Raw genomic sequence first — 13,908 nt, forward strand, 5'->3', positions numbered from 1 at the left:
TACCTTCATGCCATTATCTCTTTCATCAGGGTCCAAGGGTTGGTTAACTTCATGCCATTATCTCTTTCATCAGGGTCCAAGGGTTGGTTAACTTCATGCCATTTATCTCTTTCATCAGGTCCAAGGGTTGGTTAACTTCATGCCATTATCTCTTTCATCAGGGTCCAGGGTTGGTAACTCATGCATTCTCTTTCATCAGGGTCAAGGTTGGTTAACTTCATGCCATTATCTCTTTCATCAGGGTCCAAGGGTTTGGTTAACTTCATGCCATTTATCTCATTTTCATCAGGGTCCAAGGGTTGGTTAACTTCATGCCATTATCTCTTTCATCAGGGTCCAAGGGTTGGTTAACTTCATGCCATTATCTCTTTCATCAGGGTCCAAGGTTGGTTAACTTCATGCCATTATCTCTTTCATCAGGGTCCAAGGGTTGGTTAATTTCATGCCATTTATCCTCTTCATCAGGGTCCAAGGGTTGGTTAACTTCATGCCATTATCTCTTTCATCAGGGTCCAAGGGTTGGTTAACTTCAATGCCATTCTCTCTTTCATCAGGGTCCAAGGGTTGGTTAACTTCATGCCATTATCTCTTTCATCAGGGTCCAAGGGTTGGTTAACTTCATGCCATTAATCTCTTTCATCGAGGGTCCAAGGGTTGGGGTTACTTCATGCCAGTTAACCAACCCTTGGACCCTGATGAAAGAGATAATGGCATGAAGTTAACCAACCCTTGGACCCTGATGAAAGAGATAATGGCATGAAGTTAACTGACCCTTGGAACCTCTCTGTATATGTTCCTCCTCCCCCTCTACAGCACTCCAGACTTCCACTTGAAGTACATGGCTTTGTTTAAACTAGAACCCCAACATACATGTCAACACTTGTACTCTTAGATACCCTTTTCAGTGGATTACTTCTGCCCCCTTTAGGTCTACACAAAGCACTACAATACCGAGTTATATGGCAACCTATTGCAGTGATATACTATCTTCTCGAAACCTTTTATTCTTGGTAACTATGACTGTGAAAAGGGAAAACCATTCCCAGATCATTATCATTGGCAAACAGCATAATGTGCAGTCAATTGAACCCAAATCTATTTGGCCTGAGTAATTGGAGTTTAATTGACTGGTATACTMTTTTTGTTGCTGCACCAAGCAGAGTTCACTTCTGTGGCTCGTTTACTTGGCTGTGATTTAATTCAACGTATACTCTAAGGAAAGATGTTGCTAAGAGTTTTAAGTCTGAAGGATGGGYACACAAGAGTGCGTGCATTCAACCCTCGTCTGTGACCTCTCTAACAGAAAATAAATCATCTGTGAAATAAGTGCTTGTCCGATGTGACATGTAACTTAACTGTCAAAAAATATCTGAGCAACAAAACATTAAAAACAGAATCCAGCTTTACAGAAACCTTCACCAAGTTGCTTTCACACTGTGAAATTCACAATAATGTGTGAAATGCATTGGGAAGTATTGGGTCTCTTCCACCGAGGTAGAAAAGTTAGAAACTTCACATTGCAGAGAAAAAAAGTACAAAGAGGCAAAAAGTGAGGGTGAGGATTGACTTGTAACACATATTATACCCTACAATGCCAGGACTTATAGTGAAAGCTCTCTGTTTAAGCAGCTTATTTCCCCAAAGCAGCCAGGCATTCTCAATCCACCGTGCACCTGTATTTATATGTGTATTTATGTATGTATGTATTCATTAAACAGACACAAATGTTTCGCTGTGCCGCCGCGGCTGCCCTTGTCGGCGTAAACAGCAACAACAATGGATGAGGAAATTGAACGTGGAAATTTAAGATGAAACAAGTTTTTTTCTACTATTGATAAAGGGAAACGACCGTGTCTAACTTAAAGGCCTGCAGCATCAGGGAGGCATCACGACACCCTATACCCTATATAGTGCACTACGTATGACCAAAGCCCTATTCCCTATATAGGGCACTACGTATGACCAAAGCCCTATACCCTATATNACACCCTATACCCTATATAGTGCACTACGTATGACCAAAGCCCTATTCCCTATATAGGGCACTACGTATGACCAAAGCCCTATACCCTATATAGTGGTCCAAAATGGCACCCTATTGCCTATATAGTGCAATACTTTTGATCATGTTCCATAGGGCTCTAGTCATACGTAGTGCCCTATATAGGGAATAGGGCTTTGGTCATACGTAGTGCACTATATAGGGTATAGGGCTTTGGTCATACGTAGTGCACTATATAGGGTATAGGGTGCCATTTGGGACATAACGGTAGGATTCCAGCTCCACTGAATGACCCTCGTCTCCCAGTGCTTTCATTTTCCGCACACACAAAGCAACAAAGGATAATAACTCAGCTCGGATCCAATAAGGAAATATGATGTATACTTTCTAAGTACAAACGAGCTCAACATCATTTATGTTTACGTTGATGCTCCTTAAAGTAGTGTGTGTATACATTTTCATACGGGTCACCCGTGGGACTCGGAACCCACTACGCTGGCGTTACAAGCACCATGCTACCAAGTGAGCCACATGGGACAGTTGATGTCTTTGCGCAAACAGGCCTACACTATACCAGACCCTAATAAAGGACAACCCTATAACCATATTCCTTTTTATATTTAATGTTATGACTATAACACTGTGTATACTATACCAACACACACTATATCAGACCCTAATATAGAACCACCCCAGAACAAGTCCAGCGATACGTTTAAATCTAATCTAAGACATATGTGGGCGGTCCATCCTTGCCGAGACCTCACCTCTCTCTAATGAAATGTTCTGTGGTATTGAAAGATAACAACACTGACACTTCAGGGCAGCAGACAATTAGTGGAGTGACTGTTGGGGGATAGATGGCCACAGAGCGAGGATAAAAGCAGAAACACACCTGCGGGCACACACACGCGCGCGCCAGGAGGAAATAAAAGCAGCTCTAACGGCGGAGGCAACTTGGGTGACCCTGGCACGCAGCACAGCACCGTCCACAGATGACGACCTGTGTTCTCCCTCTCGCTCTGGGAATGAACAAAAGAGAGAGCTGGTTAGAGAGCTGGTCCTGTGCCCACACCACAGTCCTGAGACAGCTGGTCCTGTGCCCACACCACAGTCCTGAGAGAGCTGGTTAGAGAGCTGGTCCTGTGCCCACACCACAGTCCTGAGAGAGCTGGTCCTGTGCCCACACCACAGTCCTGAGAGAGCTGGTCCTGTGCCCACACCACAGTCCTGAGGGAACATGCTAAGTGCGTTCAGCCTTGGCTCAGCCACTTGAGACAATGAGCCAAAGTGTTTATATCTCCGCTGCTGCAGCGATCAAGACTTGAATGTTGAGCTGAATTTTCCAACCACTCTAAGTCACGGCTTGGGTCCACTTGTAGATGAATCTCGGTATCGTACAACCACTCTAAGTTCACCGGCTTGGGCATCACTTGTAGATGGATCTCGGTATCATACACGCATTTTAATTCACCGCTTGGGCATCACTTGTAGATGAATCTCGGTATCGTACAACCACTTTAAGTTCACGCGCTTGGGCATCACTTGTAGATGAATCTCGGTATCGTACAACCACTTTAAGTTCACCGGCTTGGGCATCACTTGTAGATGAATCTCGGTATCGTACAACACTTTAAGTTCACCGGCTTGGGCATCACTTGTAGATGGAATCTCGGTATCGTACAACCACTTTAAGTTCACGGCTTGGGCATCACTTGTAGATGAATCTCGGTATCGTACAACCACTTTAAGTTCACCGGCTTGGGCATCACTTGTAGATGAATCTCGGTATCGTACAACCACTTTAAGTTCACCGGCTTGGGCATCACTTGTAGAATGAATCTCGGTATCGTAACAAACCACTTTAAGTTCACCGGCTGGGCATCACTTGTAGATGAATCTTCGGTATCGTACAACCACTTTAAGTTCACCGGCTTGGGCATCAACTTGTAGATGAATTCTCGGTATCGTACAACCACTTTAAGTTCACCGGTTGCATCCACTTGTAGATGAATCTCGGTATCGTACAACCACTTTAAGTTCACCGGCTTGGGCATCACTTGTAGATGAATCTCGGTATCGTACAACCACTGTGGCACAGAATATAAAGACCTGCTGAAGAGCACATGCGCGGCCGTGCACCTCCTCCAGGACTGCCGCGCAGATGAAATGCCAGGCTGCACAGAGACTCGAGAGATTGAATTCACTGAGTTCGCCCCATTAGTTTGCACTATATAGATTCACGTTTTTTTTTTCTGTGATGGAAACAACATTATATCAGCCCCTTTTCAATGCAACAAAACAAAACAAATCTACCTTTGCAAGATTGACTCTGTGATGTTGTTGTAGGCAGAGCCAGAGCACAATAGAGTATAATTTAATTTGCAGGGGGACCTTGGCCCACGAGCAGTCTTTCAATCATCTGCGAGTGAATGTGCTTTTCAGTGCGGTAGGCTACATTGTATACTTCTCTGTATGGTAATAATAATTRCTTTCATTTTGTAATAAAACAATGCAATTTACAGTCACCTATTTAGTCCATGGTGTTACAGACCAAGTCAAAAATCATGTAAAAACGTTTTTAAAGGTCTCAGGCAAAGTCGGCCTGCATTGAACACCACATATAGGCCTATTGGCTGCTGTCTAAAACTGTTAGGGTACAGCCTCAGTGTTTACTGTAAACGCACCCTGGAAGTTGCACAAAATTCTCACAACCTTCAGGTTTCCGCTCAGTGCCCCCAAAAATTAAAGGGAACGTTGCTGAAGGGGATTAGTTGTGGTAGTGTAAAGTGGGATGATTCAGCAACGAGAGAGAGAGAGAGAGAGAGAGAGAGAGAGAGAGAGAAGAGAGGAGAGAGAGAGAGAGAGAGAGAGAGAGAGAGAGGAGAGAGAGAAGAGAGAGAGAGAGAGAGAGAGAGAGACGAGAGAGAGACGAGAGAGAGAGAGACAGCGAGAGAGTGAGAGAGAGAACGAGAGAGAGCGAGAGAAAGTGAGAGAAAGCGAGAGAGACAAGAGAGAGAGAGCGAGAGAGTAAGAGAGAGAGAGAGAGCGAGTGAGAGAAAGAGAGAGGGAGAGAGAATTTATGCTGAGGCTTCATTGTTATGTCGTGCCTGCCTGTGGTTCTCTGAACAGCCTGTTCTGACTCTGTTATTCTCTGAACAGCCTGTTCTGACTCTGTCTGTGGTTCTCTGAACAGCCTGTTCTCTGTTGATTTATGATCTGCAGCTTTTTGAGAGGAGGAGGAAAAGCCAGAAATAGAGGAAGGGGGGAGACAGAGAGAGAGGAAGGGGGGAGAGACAGAGAGAGAGGAAGGGGGAGAGATTGTCTCCCTGCTCTCCTCTCCAACAATTACTTATCTTCATATGATCTACTATAGACAAAAAGTTATTCATGTCAGTGGTTTGACATTCTTGCTTGGTCTCATGATTGTTTAGAATGTGATTTAATTTATACATGTACAAATCTTTTGTAATGCAAAAAAAAAATGTCACATCCCACAAAAACTCATTCAGGTGACACAATATATTTTTATCATTAACAAGGTTCCCCATGGTTAAAAACCTGGAGGAATTCTAATGGCTTCGTGGGCTGATATGTATTCTACAGAGCAAAGACCAGTCCTCGGTTTGTTGTTTTACCCTCTGATGGAAAGGGCTGATCCTACTAGGCTTACCAACTGTGATAAACAAACAGCTACAGTATGTCAAACTTGAGGTGGGAAGAATKTGAGACAACTATGGGAAATACAATCTTTAACCTCACTTACAGAGGCAAACACAAAGCAAAATCCTTGTTTGAGAGTGAAAACACCGGAAATCAATGAGAAAATCAATGAGACTAACAATAGCAGCTTGGAGCAGAAACTGTGAGAAGCCCGCTTTTTCACATTCTTACCGCCTTTTTGAGTGAGTTGAGAACTAAACAAGTCGACCCTAACAGTGAGCTCCACATCCATGGCACCCAGGGCAGCAGYAGAGGTGAACATCTGAAGAATGGATGCTGTTTCATCGTACTCAGTGTATGATAGCAGGCCAGAGATGTCCATTCTGCAAATAAGGAGGGCTTTAGTTTATACGGTATTCTCTCTGTGTCTCTGGGACAGGGGGAGAGAGGGAGAGAGAGTCTTGCTAAATATTGTCATGGAAATTAAACAAATTCTGGGGACAGTTCCACTACCCTAAAAATGCAAATTTTGCCTGTGGACTCACATGAACGTMTTAAAGCAAATTATGTAAGGGAAAACAAGGAACAAGTTCACATATTGCAATGTGATGTCACCCCCTACCGACAAACTCCTGCSTAGCATGTGAGTTGTAGCGACGTCCAAGCCAGTGATAGAAAGGGAAACATCAAGAAACATTTATATTTTAGTAGACACTCTTATCCAGAGCGACTAGGGTTAAGTTGCTTGCCCAGGGGCACATCGACAGCTTCTTCAACTAGTTGGCTCTGGGATTTCAAAACAGAGACCTTTCGGTTACTGGCAAAACACTCTTTACTGCTAGCCTACCTTTATTAGTGTGGCTACGAAGTGGTTTTCAGAGGATGCAGCGATGGGGGATATGGGGAGAAGATTGGAGATTCAACAGCTGGAATGTTGTGATGGTGTGTTTGATGTGACCACAGGGCTGCGTCTACACCCTATCCCATTACGCAATGACGTAAAGAAAGAGATAGYTGAAGTCAACCTAGCCCGGTTCATTGGAAATGGTAGACTGCTATTATCCTGTGGTAGCCAGGCTCAGCAGGGGAAGATTTTTCAAATGGAAACTCTCAAGGAAGGAAGAAGATCAAAAACCATGTCCCTGGAGCTTATGCTAAATTGAGTGGAGTCATTTATTTGGTCCCACTATCTCCATTGATGATATTAAAGAACATGTGAAGGAACTGGTGCTTCTACTAGTCCTGACATGGTRTCGAGGCCTTTTCAGAAAGATTGCTCCCATAAATGTGCTGTGTCAAAGGACATTTTGGTAGTAAATTCACGAATCGGATTGTGGAAAGRAGAAATGTCAGGTTYAAGAMTATTGTGGATATGGCAACAGAGTTATTAGGGGTAACAAGTTACTGTCTACATGTTGTTGTTTTTTTTATGRTGATTAATCGCAAGGATGGATTGTCTCAGTWTMATWGAGATAGTTTGAAGKGGTGGGGTTTTGGGGAGGGTTTGTTAGAAGTAGGTAGGGATTTTTTATTTTATTAGTCGTACATAATTAGCCAAACCATGATTGATCGCACACTCCGACACAATAGGTGGCGACATGCACCTTAATAGCGGACCGCCATTATACTACAGAAGAAGACGAGGACTCTCGTCCTCAGGCGGATACTTAAAAATGTAACACCAAAATATGTAGACTGCTGCAAAATCAACTGCTGATTGTTTTGTAGGGTCAGTCTGTTACATTTTCAGGGAAGACATGCATAAAGAACACGTTTCATCAAAGTATGTCAATATCACTCCATCCAGGGATGAATGCGTGTACACAAGCTGTTACTGGTAATTGTCCGCAATGCATGCATGTTCAGAATGAAGCTAGGTGGCTAGCTGTAAACATAATGGTAGCGGAATAAACGCCACTCCATTGTGAGGGAGGCTTGGTGAAGTTCATATGAATTTAATTCACCATGGAGTTAAGTAGTCCGCTAATATAATGGGTGCATGAATTACATTTTAAAATCTTGCTTTTTCAGTGAGGAAAATGTCTGGAAACTATGTGAACACATCAAGACTCAAACGCAAATACATTTGGACGAAGTGTATGCAGTCTTTATATCAAATGAAAGAAAAATGGTAAGTTGTATTAGGTCGTTAAAAGGTGATTGAAATTATGTGWGTCATTGTTAACCCTTTACTCTGTTATATTAATTGATGAATTTCCATTCCTCTCAGATCCCAATATGGAAACAGAAGTCCAGTCGTGGAGATGAACCTGTTGTTTGGGTAGGCACTGTCCCTTGGCTTTCATTTTCAGACAGAGGATGGAGGAAGCCAGAACTAGGAAATATGAAGCCACACCCTTGCCTTTAGCATTATGGGAAAAATATTGTAGCCTACACTGTAAACTATTACAACGGTCACAATATAACATTCATCATTCTGTTTGTAGGATTATCACGTTGTCCTACTTCATCAGAATCAGCAGGGACAGAGCTTTATTTATGACCAGGATTCAGTCCTGCCTTTCTCCTGTCCTTTCCATGTTTACACTACAGAAGCCTTCCATACAGATCATGGCCTTAAACCAGCTTTCTGGAGGTAAGCAAGTATTCATATTGTTATTTTACCTTTTTATATTCTAAGCAAGTATGTGTATCAAGGTAATCGGTTCTCTTCAATGATAAACACTTTTGAWTACTTGTCTATTCAACGCTTTCCAGGAAGTTGCGAGTTATTCCTGCAGATACCTACCTGAAGAATTTTGCCTCGGACCGGTCACATATGAAAAATGCCGATGGGACATGGCGCATGCCTCCACCGCTGTATCCTTGTATTGAAACAACAGGTACATCTCTGTCCTATTACATATTTCTTCTTGCAAAACTCAATATTTGAATGGAAATCACATTTGTCTGTGAGGATTGTCTAACGGAATAATGGGTTTTTCGTTCTAGACTCTAAAATGAACCTGGATGACTTCATCAGTATGGATTCKAAAGTGGGATGTGGACATGTATATGGTCTCTCTGAATTTGTCAAACACTTTGCAGAAAAATMATGATTGCTGGTTTGAAATTAATATACAGATTGGTGGTTACCTGCTGGATATTTTCTGCCTTTCTCAGCTCAAGACTACTACAGGGTCACAATCCAGGAAATAACAATTCTCAATGTTACGTTCCTTATCCTGGTGGCAGAAGGAAGCCATAGGAATCGCCAGGAATATYTCTACGCCATAAATACAGATGCCACAAAAACTAAATTATTACACATTGTATAGTTAAATGCAATGCATACGAAGCAAACTGTACAGGGATGAGTTGTAAAATGTATCTTAACGTCATTTAAAGCAAATAATGCATTTGTCTTTGTGGAAATGTTTTATTTTYTGAGATAAGCACAAGTTACAAGATGTAAATAAAAACATGGGAGCTTMAGTTTCTGGCATTTATTGATAGTTACTGAACTTGTCAGAGGGGAAGGAGGAACTGGAATACAAAGAAAATAAATGCTGTTATGTTGAAAATACAGTAGTCTAAATTATTTCAGTAATAACCAAATACGAACAATCACACCAACGAGAGTCACTTTTAAGCAATGGCCGCCAAGTAGTCTTTCACTTCTGCGGGTGAGAGTCGCCTGAAGCCTGCTTCATTGCAGATCCCCACTTCAATATTGTCTTCGGTCATCTGACCCTCYAAGCTTTCCTGTGAATAAAATACAGCATTCAGGATTCTGCTAATAACCAAAAGATCACAAAAGAGTCCTGTGGTCTCTTTTAACAGACGTATGTGATGACAAGAGAGCATAGAAGGGGAAGGGCTATGAGAACGTTTCATGTATAGCCCTTTCCACATAGAAGCCCAGCAGCAGACGTGTACAACGGAGTCACTCACCTTCAATGTCAAGATAGCTGTGTGGATGGCGTCTTCCAGTTCCAGGTCCTCGTTGTATCTGAGTGAGGAGACACACAACCCACATTTATTAAAGGGTTACTAGAGGTGTCACTACAGACCCTGGTTCGATGCCGGGCTGTATCACAACCTGCCGTGATCGAGAGTCCAATATGGCYGCGCACAATTGGCCCAGTGTTGTCGGGGTTATGGGAGGGTTTGGCCAGGGTAGGCCGTCATTGTACAGGGGGGGGTGGTAAATTGAAGTACCTTTTCTCAAGGAATGTTTTCCCATTGACGTAGTTCTTCCCCATAGCAGTTGCTTTCCAGGCAAAATATGCTCCCTGGGTAGAGAAATCCAGACATGGTTATCAATGTATCATGATCTCACAACAAACAGACAAATATGCTCAGATAGCAAATGGTGGTAACCAGCCCTTACAGACGGATCAGACTGGAAAAGGTATGGTCTGTCCTCATCCCAACCTGCGATCAGCAAGGACACTCCAAAAGGACGGACACCCCTGCAACGTAAGACAAAACATTTAAAAGAGARGCATTAAAACATTTAATCCTACATGAAGCAAACTGACTCCATCATGAATGCATTCATTTATAAAATTAACTACATTAGAATAACCTCCCTCAATAATCCCCCCCCAGAGTCATTTTGTTACATCCTATGAWTCTTAATTGATCGTCTGAAAAGGAACATTGAGGTACTTTTATAATGTCCACCCGGCACAGCCAGAAGAGGACTGGCCACCCCTCGGAGCCTGGTTCCTCTAGATTTCTCCCTAAGTTCCTGCCTTTCTAGAGAGTTTTCCCTGGCCACTGTTCTACATCTGCATTGCTTGCGCTTTGTGGTTTTAGGCATGGTATCTGTCTGTATTAGCACTTCTGTGACATCTGCTTACAGTGCATTCTGAAAGTATTCAGAGCCCTTGACTTTCCACATTTTATTATGTTACAGCCTTATTCTAAAATGGATTAAATAGTTTACTCCTCAATCTACCCACAATACCCCATAATGACAAAACAAAAACAAGTTTTTAGAAATATATATATTTCTTAAACGCTATTACATTTACATAAGTATTCAGACTCTTTACCCAATACTTTGTTGAAGCACCTTTTGCAGCGATTACAGCCTCAAGTCTTCTTGGGTATGACACTACAAGCTTGGCACACCTGTATTTGAGGAGTTTCTCCCATTCTTCCCTGCAGTCCCTCTCAAGCTCTGTCAGGTTGGATGGGAACGTTGCTGCAGAGCTATTTTCAGGTCTCTCCAGAGAGGTTTGATCGGGTTCAAGTCTGGGCCACTCAAGGACATTCAGAAACGTGTCCTGAAGTCAGTCGTGCGTTGTCTTGGTTGTGTACTTAGGGTCGTTGTCCTGTTGGAAGGTGAACCTTCACCCCAGTCTGGAGGTCCTGAGCTCTCTGGGCCAGGTTTTCATCAAGGATCTCTCTGTACTTTGCTCCGTTCATCTTTCCCTCAATCTTGACTAGTGTCCCAGTCCCTGCCATTGAAAAACATTCCCACAGCATGATGCTGCCATCACCATGCTCCACTGTAGGGATGGTGCCTGGTTTCCTCAGACCAGATAAACTTGTTTCTCATGGTCAGAGTCCTTTAGGTGCCTTTTGGCAAACTCCAAGCAAGCTGTCATGTACCTTTTTCTGAGGAGAGGCTTCCGTTTGGCCACTCTACCATAAAGGCTTGATTGGTGGAGTGCTGCAGAGATGGTTGTCCTTCTGGAAGGTTCTCCCATCTCCACAGAAGAACTCTGGAGCTCTGTCAGAGTGACCACCGGGTCACCTCCCTGGCCAAGGCCCTTCTCCGCTGATTGCTCAGTTTGGCTGGGCAACCAGCTCTAGGAAGAGTCTTGGTGGTTCCAAACTTCTACCATTTAAGAATGATGGAGGCCACTGTTCTTGGGGATCTTCAATGCTGGAGACATTTTTTGGTACCCTTCCKCAGTTCTGGGCTTCGACACAATCCTGTCTCGGAGCTCTACGGCCAATTCCTTCGACCTCATCGCTTGGTTTTTGCTCTGACATGCATTGTCAACTGTGGGACCTTATACAGACAGGTGTGTGCCTTTCCAAATCATATCCAATCAATTGAATTTACCACAGATGGACTCCAATCAAGTTGAAGAAATATCACAAGGATGATCAATGGAAACAGGATGCACCTGAGCTCAATTTCAAGTCTCATAGCAAAGGGTCTGAATACTTAAGTAAATAAGGTATGTTTTTTTTTATACATTCACAAAAAATCTATTTTTGAATAAGGCTGTAACAAAATGTGGTAAATGTCAAGGAGTCTGAATACTTTCAAAGGCACTGTGTGTGTGTGTGTGTGTGTGTCAGGGGTGTGTGAGCGAGAGAGAGATCGAGAGAGAAATATGAGTTTCCAAAAAGTCATGAATTAGGCCTTTCAGGATGACCTACTTCTAGTGAGGCTACTAGATTTCCAGTATGAATGATTGGGTCTATGCCAAACAGCTTTTTCTAAGGCTAAGTAGACATGTAACAGAGAATAAAGAGATGCTCTTAAGTCTGTGCATGGATATCAGAGCAAAGCGTCTGAATACTTATGGAAATAAGGTGTTTATTTTTAATACATTTGCAAAAACCTGTTTTCGCTTTGTCATTATGGGGTATGGTGTGTAGATTGGATTTTTTTGGTCCATTTTACAATAAGGCTGTAATGTAACAAAATGTGGGGAAGGGGTCTGAATACTTTCCTAATGTACTGAATAAATGATGAATAAACAGTTGACTTTTGAACTACTCCACATTTATATTCTGGTCATTTAAGCTAAGAGAGAACTGTGAATCAGTCATGGTAAGCAAAACATTAATCCTCAATAAGTAGCTACAGTATTTTACTCCATACCCTGATTGTGTGTACTCCTGCATGACGGAGGCCACCCTCTGAACGAGCTGAGCTGTGGGGATGGGCTCCTGGTACACCAGGAAGTACTGCTGGGCCAACTTCCTGGCTCTCCGGAGCAGCACCCTGTCAACACAACAAAGAGCATCTCTCCCGAGTCCAGTCGTCTCATTACAGTCAAGGACTGTACCTTTAGTTTACTTGGTTTAGCATGTATGCTAAGAAATAAGATCTTAGCAATATTCTATAAAACAACTACATCATGTTTCTATATATAATATACTAGAGTGCATAGGTAGTGGCATATGTATAATACTACATGCTGAAGTTGATTTTCAGTAAGAATGAGTTCCCCATTCCCTCATTACCTGTAGTCAGGTCCCATGCCACTGTACACCATACCAATGTGTTTGGTTATAGGCTCAACTTTGTGAACACTGGTCTCGTCGTAAAGGATAGACTTCTGTTTCTTCTCTGTTGCCAAGACAACTCCATTTGAGGCTGTAGTTAGGGGAGAAAAATGACATGAGCTTGGAATCAGCTCTCAAAACTTGAGGTGTTAATGAAAGTTTAGTTGTGTATAAGTCTGTTGAGGTGTTTAATTGGATGTGTACTTATTAAATCAATAAATAGACATGGTGGATATAAACTACCTGCATCAAAATGTTTTAATCTAACTACTCACCTTTGATTCCTACAGCGGGTGCACCTGCGGCCACTGCTGCCAGGGCATATTCAATTTGGACCAGCTTCCCAGAGGGGCTGTAAGGAACGAGGAAGATATGTAACTAGGTAAACGTTAGTTATAGCACTAACCTACACCTGTTCATAGAAATGTTGTAAGTTAAATCAGTTACATCCATTTAATTAGCTAGCTACATATCTGGCTAGCTAACCGAGTAGCCAGTAGCCAAAACTAAACTAGTTTCGGCTATGTAGCCAGCTAACGTAACAGGGGGGGGGGCTACAAATAATCATACATTAGCCTAAATTACAGCGCTATATATTGGCTTACGCTAGCTAGCCCGCTTGAACTCTTCAACAGCTACCGGTAAGAAGCTAGCCAGTTAGCATCGGCGTGACACTGCATCTCTTGCAGAGTTGCCTCAAGTGTTTTTAATGGCCATTGAGCTAAATCAAGATCACAATTATAGCAGAATATGGCCTCACAGTAAGATGTTAATTGACTACGTTTTGCGATGCAGAAATATATTTTTATTTTGCTTTACCTGAAGGTAGTGAGGGAGAAACTATATCCTCGTTCAGCCATTGTTAATCTGTCTTGAGGAAAGTTTTGCTGGACGGACCAGATAGCGGAAATGAACAACATGAAGTTCCGGTTCCGCCCATTTATTTCTCTGTGAAACCGAAGGGCATATGTATATGCGCGTACATGGGTGATATGAAACATGCCCATAACGTTCACAGGATTCTCGGAATTCATGAATAA

The 13,908-nt window shown here is 42.7% G+C and overlaps 2 protein-coding genes across 3 annotated transcripts; one reads left to right on the forward strand and one right to left on the reverse strand.

The window, feature by feature from the left end:
- Window positions 1-7,295: 7,295 nt before the first annotated feature.
- On the forward strand, window positions 7,296-9,100 carry ntaq1 (N-terminal glutamine amidase 1). Of its 2 annotated transcripts, none has more exons than XM_070436320.1 (6): window positions 7,296-7,448; window positions 7,697-7,796; window positions 7,896-7,946; window positions 8,113-8,261; window positions 8,384-8,508; window positions 8,618-9,100. In XM_070436320.1, exons 1-6 carry the CDS (start codon window positions 7,423-7,425, stop codon window positions 8,722-8,724), a joined length of 558 nt encoding a protein of 185 aa, XP_070292421.1. In that variant the 5' UTR covers window positions 7,296-7,422; the 3' UTR covers window positions 8,725-9,100. The 2 variants fall into 2 exon arrangements, with proteins under 2 accessions (XP_070292421.1, XP_023832132.1); XM_023976364.2 differs by having other exon boundaries at window positions 7,297-7,502.
- On the reverse strand, window positions 9,097-13,801 carry LOC111955969 (proteasome subunit alpha type-2). Its single transcript, XM_023976361.2, has 8 exons — window positions 13,688-13,801; window positions 13,144-13,220; window positions 12,827-12,959; window positions 12,462-12,584; window positions 9,999-10,080; window positions 9,827-9,900; window positions 9,560-9,617; window positions 9,097-9,370 (listed from the first exon to the last, which is right to left on the reverse strand). The coding sequence occupies exons 1-8, from the start codon at window positions 13,786-13,788 to the stop codon at window positions 9,254-9,256; spliced, it is 765 nt and encodes a 254-aa protein (XP_023832129.1). The 5' UTR covers window positions 13,789-13,801; the 3' UTR covers window positions 9,097-9,253.
- Between the last annotated feature and the right edge of the window lie 107 nt (window positions 13,802-13,908).

The sequence above is a fragment of the Salvelinus sp. IW2-2015 genome, linkage group LG31, assembly GCF_002910315.2.
Source record: "Salvelinus sp. IW2-2015 linkage group LG31, ASM291031v2, whole genome shotgun sequence".
NCBI lineage: Eukaryota > Metazoa > Chordata > Actinopteri > Salmoniformes > Salmonidae > Salvelinus > Salvelinus sp. IW2-2015.